Source organism: Oreochromis niloticus, linkage group LG3, assembly GCF_001858045.2.
Source record: "Oreochromis niloticus isolate F11D_XX linkage group LG3, O_niloticus_UMD_NMBU, whole genome shotgun sequence".
NCBI lineage: Eukaryota > Metazoa > Chordata > Actinopteri > Cichliformes > Cichlidae > Oreochromis > Oreochromis niloticus.
The window spans coordinates 15852090-15870820 of NC_031967.2; the positions used below are offsets into that span (position 1 = coordinate 15852090).

An 18731-nucleotide genomic window follows, 5' to 3' on the forward strand; every position below is an offset into this window, starting at 1 on the left:
TGGAGTGCAGGTTCACTGATGCCTTTGTACCATGTTTATGTTGCCAAAGTAACTGGATTTCTTTTGTAGTGAAGAAATTGAAGGTGTAGAAATGAGGGTTCTTCAGGTGTTTTCATTAACAGTACATAACCACTGCATCAACATTCACACTATACAGATTACAGATCTCTGAAAAGTCTGCCGTCTATTCTTTAATGTGTCAAACGGCACACGTGACGGATGCAAAGGCAACGCAACACAAACTTGGTGATTGTGTGGCACAAACCTTGAAAGTCGGTGCTTGTACTTGGAAGTTTTTCTAGTCTGCCTACAAAGCCGAACACCACCAGCTGGAGTGCATGAAGAATTTTAAACCTAGACCCTCAAACACACTATGTACACATGAAATACAAAAGGCTTGATCAGAAGTAGCATTTCTGTGGTGCAGGGAGTTTCCTATTATCAGAGGAATACTTTCACACTTAAGTTGAGAACACATGTGAAAACCCCAAAATATCAGCGTTTTGGTACTGATGCAGAAAACACTTCAGGTAACCTGACAGCCAGATGACTGAGGGCTCATGTTCAAATTTTTGATTTGAAAACTCATTTCCCCAGAGCCCTACCTATACTGAGCCAATCGCAACCATTGCATCCAACAAGGATAGTTTGTTACGACTGTTTACATTTTCAGGTTACACAGTACTGCGTCACACTATAATCTGATTGGTTGCAGTCCTGTCGACATGAACTTTGAATTACCTGTGCTGTGATTTGTGCAAATGAAATCATGTGGACAGAAGCTGGCCGTGAAATACCATTAACTGTTCAGACTATATGAATGTGACACTCGTGTCCTGGGATGACCCCTCCATCGGCTAATATCTGGAGGAGTTCAAAGCAATGTCTGTGAAAACAACTCCAGAGGCATCTTGGTCCGCTTGATAATGCCCCTTGAGAAGTTTCAGACTGGTATTTGTATACTGATGCCAGGTTACACTTTGGATACATTAACATAGCACATAAAATCAGTTTCTAAAAGTATAACATGATTAAATGTATCTGTTACCTGTTCTTAAAGAACAAAAAACACCACCTACCCACCATACTACCTTTTCTACATCTGCTTTGAGTATATAACACACTTCAGACACACTTCATTTGGCGCCAAAAAAGATTCAAAACCCACAGTGAGTAGACGTGATTCCTGTCATTGGAGATTTAAAAAAAAAAAAAATCAAATTCATATGTTAACCTCTTAAATATGTGTTCCCATCTTTGGTAAAAATAGGCACGCTCCATCACACTCCTGGCTGCTGATCCTATTGTTTCTATGCCTAAAAACTTTGAAAACTTTAGATATCTGTTTATAAAGTGCAGGAATTCCCAAGTCTCTCCACATCCATCTGTCAATACTGCAACTGATTGCCATCACCATGGAATAAAGTCTTATTACACTGGCAGTCAATGCCAGACAGGTTGTTCTTATGTGCATCTTCTTCCCTTGAAACTACAGCAGTCGACCTTTACTCCCCTGGTTCGTAGCCTTTCAAGTGAAGCCAGAATTCATAACCATTAACCCTGTACTGCAGTGCTACGAGCAAAGGACAATTCCATAACACCCAAATTGTCACACACTTTTAACACTGCTTTTGCACCACAAACTATGTGAAAAAAAATAAAGATCTCAATATACATATTAGTAAATAAAAGTTTGGTGTCATGCCCCTTTACCCAACTTTTCTCAAGCTGAGCTCAGTTCCATTTTTCTCAGTTCCACGGGGCGTCTTCAGTTCATGGTATCCTCCCCCAAGTAGTCCATCTCAGTGCTGGGTTTGTCTATGTCCATACCCATGCCTATGCTCATATCCATATCCATATCCATCATCCCTCCAGCTGAATGCTGGTGAAAATTGGCTGCAATCTGGTCAAAGGTCTTGCCCCGTGTCTCTGGCACCCGGAAAAATGTGAAGATGAGGAAGAACAGAAGGAGAGCTGCGAAGATCAGGAAGACGTATGGCCCACACAGGTCCTGCGGAAGAACGGGAGGAAGGTTGGATTATAAAGAGTCGAACTCAAGGAAGAATTGCAAACTTGATGCCGCGTGCCTCTATTAACCGGTCAAGTAGCGGTTTTCATGTTTTCATCTGTCCAGACTTAACTTTTCATATGTGAATAAAAAATTTGATTTTGTAAGGTTGGTGACCTTTAAACACCAAAATCTAATCAGTTTATCTAAGAGGATAAAAGATTGTAGAGCCAAAAAAGAATGCCAAAACAAAACGGTAGTGGGTGAAAAACGGAAAACCATTAGTGGACATGCACAACATCCATTGTGGATACTCACAGCGACATACTGGAAGCACATGCCAATAATAAAGTTGGCAGTCCAGTTGGAAAAGCCTGCCACAGCCATGGCAGCTGGCCTTGGACCTTGAGAGAACAGCTCAGCTACAAAGAACCAGGGGATGGGACCTGGGCCAACCTCAAAGAAGGCCACAAAACCAAAGATAGAAAGCATGCTGATGTAGCTCATCCATGGAACACTGTCCTATAGAGCGGAAGAAAAGCGGATTCAGATGTTTGTGGAGACTAGAAATCATAGATAAAATACTCAAAAGGCACGCAAAGTCTGAATTTTATTTATTTTCATTTTTTTTTTTTGGGATGGGTGGCTTACTTACAAGTAAAGCAAGAGCCACAGTCATGATGATGGCACAGATGCACATTCCACCAAGTCCTAACATGTGCAGTGTCCGTCGACCCGTCCTCTCTACCAGGAAAAGCTGTTAATGTGAAGGTAAAGGGGGGATGGGGGGTTAACCTCAGCTGCCATTTGGAGCTAAAGCATTTAATTTGTCAGATTCTTTCTCAAATATATATAACATCAAGGCACTATCATGCTAAAAACACATTTACCATATACTTAACTGCAGTTCAGGACTTCTAAAACAGTGTTAACCATAGTTTAGCAGTGATTTTGCAAGCGTGCGCTCATAAAACAATCTATTGTATCCAATCACAATAGTCAGTCTCTAATCCTGAAGCCGTGGCACTCTTACGGCTAAAGTCGTACATCTTAATCCGCTTGATGACACTGAAACATTTTGACTGGCCTCCTCTTATCTTGTTTACCCTTTGATAACAGTGTTAAACAGTAATAGGGTGACTCTGTGACAGGGCGTGAATGTTTATTGTTCCAAATTCAAAAAGTTATTTAAACGCTCCCAAATTGAATTTCAAAAGTGCGTTAAAGGCACGTCGGTGCGATTTCTCACCGAGACTACCGTGAAGGCACAGTTCACCACCCCGGCTCCTATGGTGGCATAAACTGGACTCTGGACTCCTGCTTTCATGAAGATACTGGTGGAATAGTAGAAGATCTGCCAGAGGGGTAAACAAATTTAGGTCAATGTTAAACTGCACTGGCTCCTGATTTTAAAGGACTGCTTGTTTCTGGAACTTTAGGTGAGTCAGTGTAATTTGAAGGACTCACTGCATTAATCCCCGACAGCTGCTGGGAGAGCTGCAGGAGGATGGCGATGATGATGGGCTGGCGGTAAAGCGAAGAGCGAAAGAGTTCGGGTATGGACACCTTCCTCTCCATGTCCATCCTCCTCTTCTCCTCCTTCATCTCCGCCAGCATGTCACCCACCTCCTGTCTGCCTGTTAGCCTCCTCAGGCCTGCAGGAAGTAGAAATGTAGGAAGTTTCATCTTGGAAAGGACAAAGCCTTGATGAAGCTTCGTAAGGCCAACTGATAGTCTGAACACTGAATCCTGTAAATGTCTGATGATGTGATGGTATAGGCACGTCACCATTAATCCTTACTTTTTGTGTAAGGCAGTAGTTGAAAAAACTGAAGTAAAAGATATCCAGATTTTCTGTTGTGTGTAACATGACATCACCCAAACCTCGAGGGATTTTGGCGATTGCAATTTTGGCTTGCAAACCCAGACATCATGAGTGAGGAGTTGGTCTGACTGAGAAACTGGAGACACCACACAGTATGTAAAGGCTTATCAAAGGCCAGATAGCCGTGTTTTAAACTATAACCTGATTTATCCACTATTTAACTTACCGTGAGACTATGATTTACAGAATTAGTTAAAAAATATTTTAAAGAAATTACTGAGGCCATAAACTCAGCAGAAAAAACAGTTTACTGAAGTCGCAGGTAAGCTAAGACTTGTACAATCAGACTTCTTTTTGTAACCAGAGGAGTCGCCCCCTGCTGGTCGCCAGAAAGAATGCAGGTTTCAGGCACTTTGAGTCAGTTTCACTTCTCAGGTACAAACATTAGTGTCCATCAGTTATATATAAGAAAGTATAAAGTGATATGGGTCAAAGTGGGACAAACCCAAACACAGTAGATGACTGCCTCTCCCTGAGCTTGGTTGAACTGAAGGTTTCTTCCTGTTAAAAGGGAGTTTTTCCTTCCCACTGTCACTAAGTGCAGAGTTTTCTCTTTAGAATAGAATAGAATAGAATAGAATAGAATAGCTTTTTTATTGTCACTGTTACAAGAACAGTGAAAGGCAGTTTGGCATCTCTCCATGTGTGTGGAGTACACAATAGCGTAAGTATTTACACAATAACAGACAAATTTACATTTACACAAGAAAGATATGTACAAGTTATACATACACCTGCAAACATACACGCACATACATACATATATGTATATATACATATTTGCATCCGTACATATATACACACACATATTTCCACATACACGCTAACATCTATATACATACACATACATGCCATCTAACTAGCAGGTGCATTGAGAGGTGCAGTGTGATCAGTGATATTGCACATTGAGTGTGTGGGGGGGGATGATATTGCACATTGAGTGGGGGGGGGGGGGGGGGGGGGTGCTGTTGGAACTATACTAAACAATGTTATAATAAATACAGTTTAAAGAGGTAAGGGTGTTGGTTGCATTGAAATATAAACAGAAATACGATTTATAAATAAGGTGTAATGTCCATGAGTATTGGCAGTGCAGTTATCCTCCAATCAGGGTGGAGGTAGGGCATGTTTGACAGCCTGTGGGTAAAAACTTCTGTTGAGTCTGTTTGTCTTTGACCTGATGGACCTGTAGCGTTTACCAGAGGGAAGGGGGGAAAAAAGTGAGTGTCCAGGGTGCGAGGGGTCTTTGATGATGATGCTGGCTTTCTGCTGAAGTCTGCCAGTATAGATGTCTCTGAGGGGGGTTAGTGAAGTGCCGATTGCCCGCTCTGCTGCCCTCACCCTTTATTATTGTAGGGTCTTTATCTTACATTATCAAGTGCCTTGAGATGACTGCGCTATATAAATTAAATTGAATTGAATTGAAATGAAATTGCAAAAAAAAAAAAAAAAAGTCCTACATTTCCCAAAATGCAACTCAGCAGCTTTTTTTTGTAAGGCCCTACCTGCCTCCTAATACTAAAAATCCAGTTTATAGTGTGGACTTTAAAATGTAAAACTTCACACGGTCAGTGGCTGTAGTTACATAATAAGAATAATAATAGTAAACCAAGACCTTAAAATAACGCTGCTCTACTCACCACTCTTGGCATGGTGCTCCTGACACCGGACAATGTAGAGGAATCGGGGGCTCTCGGGGCAGAACGGCAGCAGAGCCATCTGAAGTACAGTCGGCACAACAGTTAATCCCAGCAGAACAGGCCATAAGTGCTCACTGCCGAGTAGCGACTCCAAGCCGAGGACCTGCACAGGGAGAGGAAGCAAGTTTGAGTGTGTGACATTTCAAGATATAATACGATAAAGCACCTAAAGACAATCCTTTATAGGTGGAAGTAAAGGAAAAGAGGGGGAGGTGCACAGACAAAGGGAATGGATTTGAGGATTTAAGATGTGGTTCTTGTGAGCAGATTTTTATAAATGTGGCCTGGAAAGGCCCACTGAATGTCGGGGACATGGAGACAGAGAGAAGATGCTGATGCTATTTATAGACAATTGTTCCTACCATACCTGTGCGATGAGAATGCCAGTGACAATAGCCAGTTGGTGCAGCGTGCCCAAAGCTCCTCTGAGACTCGTAGGTGCTATCTCACCCACGTACATTGGTGTCAAGCCAGATGCCAATCCTGCATCAAAGGAAGAGTTAAGGAAGCAAGAGATTGTTAAACCACTCATTAAATGGACACATTAATAGAGAGTAAAAGAGGGAAGAGACAGTGGGCAGCTCACCACAGTAGGCACCAATGATAAAACGTCCAAGGATCATCATTTCAAAGGAGCGGCAGAGCTTGGCCATTCCCATCAGACTTCCTCCAATAAAGGCAAACAAGTTGTTTATAAGCATGGCTTTCCTCCTGAAAGAAGCACAGTCCGGCATCTTTGAAACCATTCTCCACATGTTGAAATCATCACTGCAAAATCCATTTCACATGATCCAATTCTACCTTTTTTTATTGTTGTGATGTATATAAGATTTTATTTAAAACACACACAGAGACAGTTGCTTGAAATGATAAAACAGCAGGTTTTTGTCCAGCTTTACTGCTCTGAGTTGTGCACATCTAGTTTGGATATGCACAATGTTTAGTAGTGAAAACCCCTAAGAAGCCACTAGAGGGCAGTATCACACAAAATTTTTCAGTATCGCACAGAAACACTGGTTTATTCAGCTCTTTAACACTTAGTTGTTCCACAAAATCCCGTAGAAGGCACAGAGGAGTATTAAAGAAAAGTAACATCGGTGTGACTAGATTTTGCAGTCTGGTGTTATTTCACTTTACTAGACTGTGATCAGAACCAAAAAAGCTGTCTTTCCCACCTAATTTAGAAGTAGCACGGTTCCTACAGCTCAGATTACACTGTCAGGGATTTACTTGACACAAGCAACAAGATATCTCATGTATATATTTTGTAACATTCTGTTAATACCTTGGGTTGAAAATGTTTTTTAATATATATTTTAAAAGTCACTGAAAAGTTTATTCTCAGCCTATGAGCACCGGTTGTAAGCTTATGTAAGCTGCACATTCAGAGCCTGATTTGCTTGCAGTTGTGATGTCACAATCATGCTTGATATGTGAGATGAGCCCCCTTCCCTCCCTACCCCACCCCACCCTTCTCCCCCCCACCGCCATGTGTGGAGAAAGTGACCGCCTGCACATTCATTGTTCTGCACATGGATCCACTGAAGAGCACTTTTAAGACCTCCAGTACTCACAGATATTTCAAACCACCCACCAAACCATAAAATACACTGTGTTTTTGTAGGAACACCTTGCCCCGAGTGTACCCTTTCCAAAGTCTACCATCCCCTACTGGCACTTCGCTCCACGCCCCTGATCACCCAATGCCATCAGCTCTGTTAAGATGTCCTTTCAGCCAGTGGAAGCTGTGGACTGCAGCCCAGTTTGCACAGACTCAGGTTGCAGCGGGAAACTGGGTCATAACATCCTGGGCAGAGCTTTCATTGAATGACTGGCATTGGTTTTATTTTTGGGCTTATACAGAACTGAGAAGGAGATACTTATGTGTCACAACGAAGGCTAGCTAGAGAAGGCTTTGGACTAATGTTGTCGTTTGCTTAGATTAAGGTTTTAAATGCTCTGTTTATAATAACGATTTATCCTTTGCTGTTGTACACTGTGTGGTGTTTTGTAGTGTCTGCCTGGCTTTTTCCTAAAACAGTTTTAGGTACTTGATTATCGTTGTAGTGCATTAAAACTTTAAGTCTATCTCTACATTTGTGGTGCTTTTTAAAATTGCTTTCTCGTTTTTCATTCACCCTTAAAACCAAGTTTATGTGGATCCACTCCCGCTGCATGCAAAATCCTACTTTCCTCACATAAGTGTGTCTTTTTGTGTGTGTTTGTGTGTATCGAGTGCTGCTTTCTTTCTTTTTTTAACTGAAGATACTTCAGACAAACTCCCTACCCACTTCACTCTTCATTAACCTACGGCTTCTGCCCTTATACACATGAAAAATCAGACCTCTCATTTGTATGTAAGCAGAACAGGAGACTGTGAAGTTTGTGTGTCATTCAGGAAGAAGAAATGTGTACTTTTTAAATCTTTGCTCATGTATTCTGACTTTTTGCAGTTTGTTTCAGATTTCCAGAAAATCTTGTGCTTTGCTTTGATGAACAACAAAGTCATCTGTGCAGCCATGGGCACAGACAGAAACCACCCTCTAAATGTTACAGTTAAAGTAGATTTTAAGATTAATGAGCTGCAGCCTGTTCTATCTGCTCCATCTCATAAAACAGTATTTCATAGGGTTAACTTCATGAACCTATCAGGATAAAAGCAACGTATCCCCTTCGAGACCACTAGAAAAGGCTAAGCTTGACCTGCGTTGTCTTACCTGCCCAGCCATTCAGAAACAAAGCCCACGCAGAAGGAAGAGAACATGCCGCCGATGGAGAAGATGGCAACGGACAGCGACCAGAGTGAGGTGAGGGTCCCCGTGGGGATGGGCTCCCCGTACCGGTACATCCATGTTGCATTGTAGTCCCCCTCAATGATCTGCAAGGAGTGCCAAGATAAGTTGGAGCAAGTGACTGGAGGAGTGAGAGAAGAGCAGCACAAACTGGGTAAAACGGAAGGTACGTTTGGAGCGAGGTGTTGCAGACAGGGCCTTTGTAGAGCTTAAAATCAGCTTTTGTAAACATGGAGTATATAAAATGGGCTGTTTGAAGGCTGGTGGTTAAGTCACTCGTCTGCATGGCTTTGGGCGAGATACTAAATACAGTGAACTACATCAGGAAAAAAAGCTATATGTCACTTTAAATATGAACTTGGATTAGATAAAGGCTGCAGCGTGAAGCGCTTGGAATGGCTGCATGGACTACAAGAGTACTATGTAAATCAGGCCATGGGCTACTTAAATAGACAAGCACACCATGTAAGTAACAGCTTACTCCCATAAGTTCATATTTTCAGAATGCGTTCCTTATTTTTTAAATATAGACTTATATTCTCTCACATATACACACTTGTGCTTGTGCATTCTCATATTAAAAATTGGCAGGTTTCAGTTAACGAGATCTTTGTATGTACAAGTAACCACTGAGAGCCAGAGGTTTAGACTTCAGAGTGCTCTAAATACTCAGTTTCAGAGGGTTTTTTTCTATTCTTGGATCTACATGATGTCATAGAGAGTGGAAAACCCAAATATGGTCACAAATCAGCCCCACCCAGCTGCTCTTTAGGTGATCGCTTTACGTGGGGCAGCCAATCAGAAGAAAGCAGGATTAAAAAGGCTTAAATATAGAGTTACCTTAAAGGGAGTGTTGCTCTTTGTGTCACACTATTTGTAAGAAAGACGTATTTTGTTAAATCAAACAAGTGATCCGTAGATAATTATGCTCACATTTTCCCAAGTATCAGAAAAGTTTAGTCGATAGCTGTCCTGACCCGTGCCAGGATTTTCATGATCGATGTCAGAGCTGAGACTACATGTCTATAAATGCAAAAGGCTTTTCTACACAGCGTCCAAGCATCATGGTGCACAAATGAAGGGCCGCTCTGTTTAAAGAGATAAAAGCGGATATACACACAAAATTTGCTTTCAGCTGTGGGGAAATGAATCGTATTTCTCACGCCTTTTTCTCATCATGCAAACAGAAATATTTCCTTGTTTCCATGACACCTGGAGAAGGGATGTGTTGTCATTTTTGTGATGACACGTAAAGATGGAAAGGAGCCTCACCCTGCTGTGTCTGTGCTCACCTGACTTTGCTTTGGAAGGCTTCACATGACATAGTTTTAATTCTTTTTGGTTTATTGTCTAAACATCACCAGGCAGCGTGTTGTGGTGTCAAAACACACCACCTTGTAAAATCAGGCAAAGCGACTTTGTTGACGTCTGGTTAAATGACAGTGTTAGACTAGTGCATGACACCAGTGTTACACGTGTTTCATTCTTTCATTTTATATTATATTCGTGCTTCTTTCTTTCTTTCTTTCTTTTTTACCTTCTGTGGCGCGTTGATGACACCGATGTTATATCCAAACTCCAAAGATCCAAGGACAGCCGTGAAGACTGACAGAGCGAGGGTTCCAGTCACTGTCTGCACCAGAAACACACACACACACACACACACACACACACACACACACACACACACACACACACACACACACACACACACAAAGAAGTGAATTACAAATAAAAAACATTTTTTTTCAGAACAGTGAAAAAAAAAGTGTTTTCATAACTGTAACAATAAGATAGCTGTTGGACAACCACGATTATCTTTTTAACTCTCTCTCTCTCTCTCTCTCTCTCTCACACACACACACACACACACACACACACACACACACCCATAACACTGCTGCTCGGCTAACGTCAACTATATATAACCGTGATCCTGACTAGAGACAATCTCTGCAGTGCCGTTCATGACTTCTCTGACTACTTTAATGTCGACGCCTGAACTTTAGCTTCCCTCCAGTTTCCCATCAGCCCTCTGCCACCTGTCTGCAGGGCGACAGACAGGATGACCTTGGGGAAAATGAACTTCCTCCACTCAAGCATGGTTATATAGCTTTTAATTTCATTTTTTTTTATAGCTCTTTTGTGCTTTTGAGCGATGCGGCCTGTAAGATTTGAGGCTATAAAGTCTGTGATGAACTGTTGGATGAACACACAAACACAGACAGGCACCGTCGAAACAACGAGCTTCCTGAAAAGTTTCTTTTTTCCATTTTGGTGATGTGGGCTTACGGACTGACACAACAGCGACATGATGCTGGTGATGCTGGTAAAATCTGCTGGACCTAATTTGACCCCGCAGTTCTGCTCAGCCACCTTCTGCAAATATGTTGTCCGTGTAAATCTGTAACTCTTGACCTTGCTGAGTTGAGCTTTTGATAAGTGCTGCTTAACATTCACAAACCACAACAAAGGGGTGTGTACTGGTGAGCGTGTGCGTCCTTGTGGAAAAGGTAAAGTGCCAGAAGTGGCCACTAATGTTTCATTACACATCCCGCACTTCACTGCATGCACACTTCGCAGTAATTTTCCATGCATCATGCATGAATCTGCACCTGATTGTATTTACTCTGAGATATAACACAAGCCCAGATTAAACACAATCTCAGGTTGTGCAGGTTATACAAATTCCAAGTCCATAGTGATTTAAAAAGAGATAAGCGCATAACTGGTTTTGGATTTTATGCTTAGGATAAATATTTTTGCATTAAACAAACACACACACGCGCACACACACAGCCACACACGCAGATACTACATCCCAGCAACACCAGCCTCTCTGATTTCACATATCTGTTTCCAGTTTATTCCCAAGGTAGAAACTTTGGGAATCCTTGCCTTAATCCCAGCATGGATAGCAGCCTATTCTTCCTATTAATGAGATGATGGAAATCTATATCAGGGGAAAGTCAGGCTTATAACCAGCACTCCTCTACGCAACTTAGAAACGACTTCTCCAACGGAGCTTGAGGTGGGCAGTAAACACAGAGTTTGTTTAGAAAGGCGGTGGCCCGTGATAAGCTCCCAGTTATGAGGCCTGACTTGTAAACTCAGTTTTGGCTGCTGTCACGGGTTCAAAATATTCAAGGTCACCACTAAGGACAGAAAGGCTTCCCCCACTCTTTGAAGCAGAGTTACTCAAAGCTGCTTCTTCTAGATTCACGACTTTCTTAACATTTGGATTTTGCCTTTAAAAATCTGTTAAAAGTGTTTAACAACTCATGTGATTATTTTTAAGGGGCGCACTACAATCAGGAGATATTTAAAGGTTTCAGGAATCATAAAAATCTTATTCCATGTGACTTCTAGATATATATATATATATATTTATATTTATAGTCTTTCTCTTATAGTCAGGAAAAAGTTCTATGCGTAAAATCTTTCCATAGCTGAAAGAACACATGGCAAAGTTCACAAATAACAGATATTCCTGCAACATTTCACACTTCAGAAACTCTCCAAACAGGCACAGCTCGATTACCAAACTGTTTATAACAAACTCCAGAAGAAATTACCTCCACTCCAAGCTGCTGAAACCCGGCCGGCATGATTTTGGCAGCTCCTGGCTCCCAGTAGGAGTCTGGTGACAGATGCGTCTGGTGCCAAACAGAGACAAACCCGGGCGTCTTAAAACTGGAGCAGTTTAGCACTGAAATCGAACCGAGCTATTAAATCCGAAAGAGAACAACAAAGAGCTCTGGTGCGTTGTGCCCCGCAGGTTGTCCTCTCTCCTTTGAAGTTTGTGTTGCCTGTCCAGCTGTTAAAGAGTTGACACCGGCATACCCACGTGCACGCCTCTCAGGAGGAGGGGCGGGGGCTGAGGCAGACGCAGAGAGGCCCTGCAACAGAGGTCAAGACGCAAGCGGGAAGCTCTCCTGACCTAATCTATCTTGGGCTGAAGAGGTGGTGGTGGAGGGGGGTGGGGGTTATTTAGAAGAGGTGTCTGGTTTTTATTATGGTGCTAAGAGATGAAGAATTAAATAACAAAAGGTGTGATTACATTTTCGGATTCCTGTTTAAATCAACAATAATTTATCATTCTCTGGAGCTGTAAGCCAGAGCGACGCAGAGGCCCAAATTTGGTCTCATTTTGGACCGTTTTCATGAGCTTTGTTGCATAATGTCCACAGACCCCCCCCCAAAGAACGATAAACTCAATCTGCAAAGCATGTGCAAAGATGCTTCTCCCTTATCACTGACAGCTCAAGGTTAATCACTTCATTTCTGGACCTGCAAATGGAGGCCACACGGTTGTGGAGATGTTAGACGTCAGGTGACCTAAAAGTCGGAGTCCGCCATTATGACTCAACTTCCCTGATGGGAAGTGAAAAGGGGGCTCGTCTTTGCCACTCTGGCCGCCATTGTCTGCCTTCCCAACAGATACAAATCCCTTTCTATTTCAGATCACATGCCAAAGAGGTCATCAGCCTCATTTCACCCCCCATCTCCCCTTCTCTGTTGCACACAACAAAGCTTAATCCTCTTCCAGCAGGCAACAGGTGGGCCCTAAAATTGGGCCCTGCCACCTGAGTTAGGAGTGTACAGTAGGTGTGGTGAGGGGGAAAGTTTGGGGAGGGACCGTAGATTAGGGAGTGGGTTGTGGGAGGGTTTTGCATTGGGCGGGAGGAGTGCAGATCCTGCAAGCAAGCTCAGTGGAAAAAAAAATCTACTCTAGATCTCCCAATAAAATGATTCATGACCACCCCTCGCAGACACACCCCCACCTCACACCACTCTCTGATCAGAGCATGCCGCCCTCTCCTTTGCCTTTTGCTGCCCTCAAACAGTGGGAGAACCCGACACCCCTCATCCAAAGCCAGGGCCCCAAGCACAGTCATGTGTGACTCTGACTAAATGTAGAGAAACTTTACACCATCGGAATAGTGGCGTAGAGCCTCTTCAAGCACAGTTAAGGGATTTATGTACGCAACTGGGGGGGAATTAAGATGATGATATTACAGAGCCAAAAAGTATCACATGAATTCATTTGGAGTGAGCAAGGAACGCTGAAGACTGGCAAATCGGTACAAACGCACCTCCCAGACTCAGCGAGGCGCCGAGGAGTTAAAGTTTTTAATGTCACAGTGTCACCTGCGTGTGTGTTTTACTGTTATCCAACCGAAAAAAAGTCGCACAACCACAAACACGCACTCAAACACCACGTGACACAGCCAACTAACCCAGTGTGTAAATACTACTCCTCCTTGTCGTGACCTATTTATGCATGCACAGGCATGTAGGGGTGTATGTGTGTGTGTGTGTGTGTGAGAGAGAGAGTGGTTGGTGAGGTCACCTGGTTCAAAATCATGCTACTGTAAATAGAGCTGCTGATTGAATGACAGGTGTGTGACAGGCAACAACATTTGCACCAACCTATGTCATGGATTTTGTTTTATTTCCTGGGATAAAAAAATCTGGGAGTCATGATGTCAAAAAGACTGGAAACAAACGTCAGTAATAGAGTTTATCGTTCACATACCACACATGCAATTTTGGTTGAGTAGTCTCTTTTTATGTGTCACCGTCCTGCGGTAGAAAGAATGTGATCCAAATCAGCAAAAATAGATTTAAGGACACTTTAACAACCCCGATTAATGTAAATGAAGCACTTTATTACACCCAACTAATCACTACAATTAGCAAAAAAAGTGTGAGGCTTTATAAATGAAACAGTAACTCTCATCCATGTGTATACCTTTCTTTAATGAACGAGCCTGCAGTCAGATCAATTAATATGCTGCAGCATTGTGAATGAATCCTCCACAAGTCTTCTCCCTATCTGCGTTGTGCTGTTGCATTAGACCTCACTGTTGTATCTATATGCACTCTGGAACTGATCCAGAGTGGACTCAGTGGCCCCGATCAGCGCTTTCATTCAAAGGTCAAACGGCCACCAATCCCCAAAGCGGCACCAGCAATCACTGAGCGCTCGGAGAGATGGACGACGACCAACATTCAGCGCGTTCTCTGACAGATCATGCAAGAGTCCCGCAGCGTGACACAAATCCTCCGGCACAGCTGTAGAGGTTGAGAGCAGCCCCAGGGGCCCGTCGGTGCAGCTGTTCGTCTCGCTGGCAAAGGTGCGTCCTTGATGGGTGATGAGAGGCAACACCGTCGGGCCTGTTAGGAGAGATTATGAAGGAGATTATTCCATAGTGTTTCTGGTTTAAACCTCAATGTATGTAAGTTCAGAGTAAAGACTGAGAGACGATCAGACGCACGCAGGAGCATACAGTAGCTTTATTAACACTACAACTGCCAACTGTTTTGATCCAGTGCTGTGCAGTTACTGATGAATTTGGAATGTCATACAGTGTGTTTGTATGTTTCTAGTACATTATTTGTGCTTAAAACACACTTCTCCAATATATAATTATTTAGTTCCTCAACCTTTTGAAGGTTATAATTCAAGCATGCGTTAACCACTTTGCAGTATATAGAGCCCTTCAGTTAACCCCCCCCCCGAGTATCCCATTGTCAAATTCAAATCAGTTTCATATATTTAGTACCAAATTACAACAGCTGTCATCTCAGGTGCTTTATATTGTCAGGTAGAGATCGTACAATAATATAGAGAAAACTCCAACCAGTCAAATGACACTCTTTGAGCAAACACTTGGCAACAGTGGGATGTAAAAACTCCCCTTTAACAGGAAATACCTCTGGAAGAATCAGGCTCAGGGAGGGGAATCTACCTTCATAGTCAACCCTGATGTAATGCCAACACCACCCTTGAACCCATCTGTCACTCCAACCGAACACCTCATAAATGTCTTGTTGTTCTTGAGGCACCTGCTTACGTTTAAGGGTCAAACAGTCAGAAAATATACGCCCCACTTGGTGACAGTATGAACGTCTTTCTGACTTAGAATTTGGGCAACCCGTAACTTGTTGTGACTGCACCTCTTTCTATATCTGGTCATGAGAGGAAGATTAGGGTTTGCTCACAAAAATATCTTTGTGTCAGAGCAAACTCTTCTGCCAGGACAGCCGCCTCTTGTTAAGTGGTAACCTTTTGCATGTTCGTGTACAACACTGTCATTATCTTCATCCTTGTTGGAAGGTGGAGTGGACAGTTGACTGCAACTCCAGCTGATGGATTCTAATAGCAGCTTCAGCTTCTAGTTGCCTGCACTTTAGCTTAAACTCCAGCTCAATCTTGTGTTCCTTCTCTTTGGCTTCAAGCTCAAGACGGGCTAGACGTACCTTTAAGCGTGTACCAACATTCGGACTGGTGGACTCAAGAGAAAGGCTCAAGCCGTGGAAGTGAGGCCAGAGGTGAGCTTCCACTGTGAACCAATACACTTGCCTTTGTAAATGTACACATTTACCCACAAATAAGTCACACCAAGCCACACAGGGTTACACAGTTACAGACACGATCACTGCAGATCAGATCCCAGGGAACAAAAAAAGGCATTTTGAGATGGCAGTCTTTATGCAGTGGCTAACGAGCTGCAACACATCTCAGCTATGGCAATAAGGCATACTTGAAACAAAGGATGTGTTTTTCAAGCTGGTATAAAAAGTCCATTGACCAGCCCAGATTTTGCAGCTTTTCCAGCTATAACAACTTCAGCTCTTCTGGAAAGGCTTTCCACAAGGTTTAGGGCTATTTTATGAGAATTTCTGACCATTCTGCCTGAGGTACATTTGTGAGGTCACATGCTGGCCCACAGTCTCCGCTCCATTTCACCCCAAAGGTGTTCAATTAGGCTGAGGTTAGAACTCTGTGATGGCCTTTCAAGTTCTTCCACCTCAAAAGATCTCATTCATGTCTTTATGGACTTTTCTTTGATGCACTGGTGTGCAGTGAAGTTGGAACAGGAAAGGGCAATCCCCAAGCTGTTCCCAAAGACTCCTGAAAAACATCCCCACACCATCATCCCTCCTCCCCTAACTTTACATTTGGCACAGTACAGTCATATAAGTCTTTTTTTTTAATTTAACCTTTAATTACACAGATAGCCAGTGTGTTTTAAGCACAAATAATGTACTGGGATATGAGAAACATGCAAACACACTGTATGTAATGCCATCTTTGTGCGACAGGTAGTCCCATTGAGACTCAATGAGACAGTGATGATTTCACCAAAACATTTGTACGTCTTTTGAGACGCACAGTGTCTAGTCATTGACTAAACTGTTTGCGTAACATGTACTCTGTTAAATAATAGGGCAGTAAACCAGTAATAGATTTATAGATAAAGTGATACCAATGAACCATCCTACGTAAGGCCAATGAGGACAAGTCAACCAGAAAATATAGAGTACAGTGGTGTGTTAAAGGTTTACAGCCTGTTATAAATCGTAATGCCCCGTGATAGACAGAATCCAACAGATGAAGAGAGTGAGCAAAGGCATTCATGTAAATTATGTCACCGCAATCCAGGAAGGGTAAAGAAGGTTGACTTTACAGGAAGTTGGCGACCTCTGTGCGCTTTACGCCTCAGTATCTGCTGACCCTGCTCTGTGATTTTACGTGACCTAACACTTGTTAGTAAATACTTTGGGCAATACAGTGTATGTCATCTAGACCAACCACCTTTCCACTCTTCATCCTCTGCCCTCACTGCCTCCTTACCAATCCCCTGCACCTCCTCATTCAGTAGCTTTCTTTCTGTCCTGCTCTTTCTCTCACTTTCTTAATTAATCAGTTCCTCAGAGTGCTCCTTCCATCTTCTAAACACGCTCTCCTCATTTGTTAGACTAGAAAGAAAGTATTTCTGGCAAAAGACCTTCTGAATTTCTTATTTGTAAGCTGAACATATGGATAGTATTAAACTGTACTTTGACATCCAGTCGTTTCTCTCTCCTTTTATTATGATGTCATGATGTCACATTCAAATACTCACCAGAAAACCTTAAAATATGAGAAATCTGGCTGAAAAGGAAATGATCAATAAAACCAAGACAATTGAAAATGTATTAGCCTATAGCGTAGCCTCAGCCTTTGCATTTGGATAACTTAGGGAAGTATTTAAACACTGCAATCGCAATTTTGGTGTACAATATGTGTTTGGTGTGATTTATTCAAATAAATGTATAATAAAGAGAAATTTCTTGAGATCTCTCTTGAAAACCAAATCACATCAATGAAAGCGTTGACACTTTTCCATAATAAGGTTAAGGTTAAGGTCATGGGTTACATTTTGATCAAGTTTATCGCTTTTCCTGCGAACGGTGCCGTGTTTACGATAGTTTTAAACACATCATCATCGTTTCGTTTGCGTTGTGTCAGAAAAGCAGCTCTGCGATTGGACAAGCTAGCCCTTAAGAAGAGCCCCTCCTCCTCTTTCTATGGGAATCCCCTCAACAACGTGTTCGGTCCGCAGAAAAATATTTTGGCTTGTCGGCGGTTTTGACGCTTTGCTGTCACCTGTGACTCACCAGTGGGACGCTTAAGGTACCCGTGTGGTCGTACATGCCTCATGCACTAAAGCAAATCCCCGAGAGTAACATTTATACGACGGTGAAGTTTTTACGACAGTTTCGCTAGCTAACGTTTAACCGAACGTCGTGCTAACGTAACTAGCTAGTCATGCTAACGCAGTTCGACAACCTCAACCTATAAATGTGAGGCGGGCTGTGGATGCACAGTGTTTATTTACTTCGGGGTACGTTTTGACTCGAAATAAGTGTGTACGGGGTGTTATTACTGTTGAGACGTCGACACGGTGGCCATACTTGAAACGGCGAGCTAGCTTCATTCAATTAAAACGTCGGCCTACTACTGGACGGTAGCTAATCGTAGTGGCTGTTTGGGCCGCAAAGGCAGAAGTTGGTCTGGTATTTAAATGATCTTCAAAAGCGCTGTTAAGGAAAAAAATCTCTTATTATTCTTGCTTTTATAAAATCTGTTTATTTTTAAGCTAACCGTAGTTGACTTGGTTAGTTGGCAGCTTTTCGAGTCAAAGGCCTGCTTGTTTTGAACTCTGATTTCCTGTGCCGCAGAAACTGTTTTTACGACGATCTTTGTTTACAAGACTTAATCAATTAGATTAAAACTGCTTTTCTCTGCTCCTTGTTTTTCCTTTCGCTTTTTTGTTTCGACCACACCAAATAAATAAATCAATAATAACAACAAAATAACAACAATAAAGCGAAAGTGCTGTGGTTTTCTAAAAAAAAAAAAAAAAAAAAAGTAGAACGAATGCTAGATTGAGTTTGTTTGATTAAACTTGTGGGCAAACTGTTAAATTAAGACTGTAGGAGATGTGAGTTGCTGCATACCTCCATTAAGTTAATCTCCCGTGCTCATTTCCTGTTGATATCCACAGCCTGCC

The 18731-nt window shown here is 42.4% G+C and overlaps 1 protein-coding gene across 2 annotated transcripts; it reads right to left on the reverse strand.

Annotated features, from left to right (window-relative positions):
• Positions 1 to 206: 206 nt before the first annotated feature.
• On the reverse strand, positions 207 to 11993 carry LOC100699345 (solute carrier family 2, facilitated glucose transporter member 1). Of its 2 annotated transcripts, XM_003458705.4 has the most exons (11): positions 11961 to 11993; positions 9923 to 10018; positions 8311 to 8471; positions 6180 to 6304; positions 5961 to 6076; positions 5534 to 5696; positions 3476 to 3663; positions 3258 to 3362; positions 2664 to 2765; positions 2327 to 2530; positions 207 to 2011 (listed from the first exon to the last, which is right to left on the reverse strand). In XM_003458705.4, the coding sequence occupies exons 1-11, from the start codon at positions 11991 to 11993 to the stop codon at positions 1769 to 1771; spliced, it is 1536 nt and encodes a 511-aa protein (XP_003458753.1). In that variant the 3' UTR covers positions 207 to 1768. The 2 variants fall into 2 exon arrangements, with proteins under 2 accessions (XP_003458753.1, XP_013121933.1); XM_013266479.2 differs by lacking the exon at positions 11961 to 11993 and having other exon boundaries at positions 8311 to 8506; positions 9923 to 10010.
• Between the last annotated feature and the right edge of the window lie 6738 nt (positions 11994 to 18731).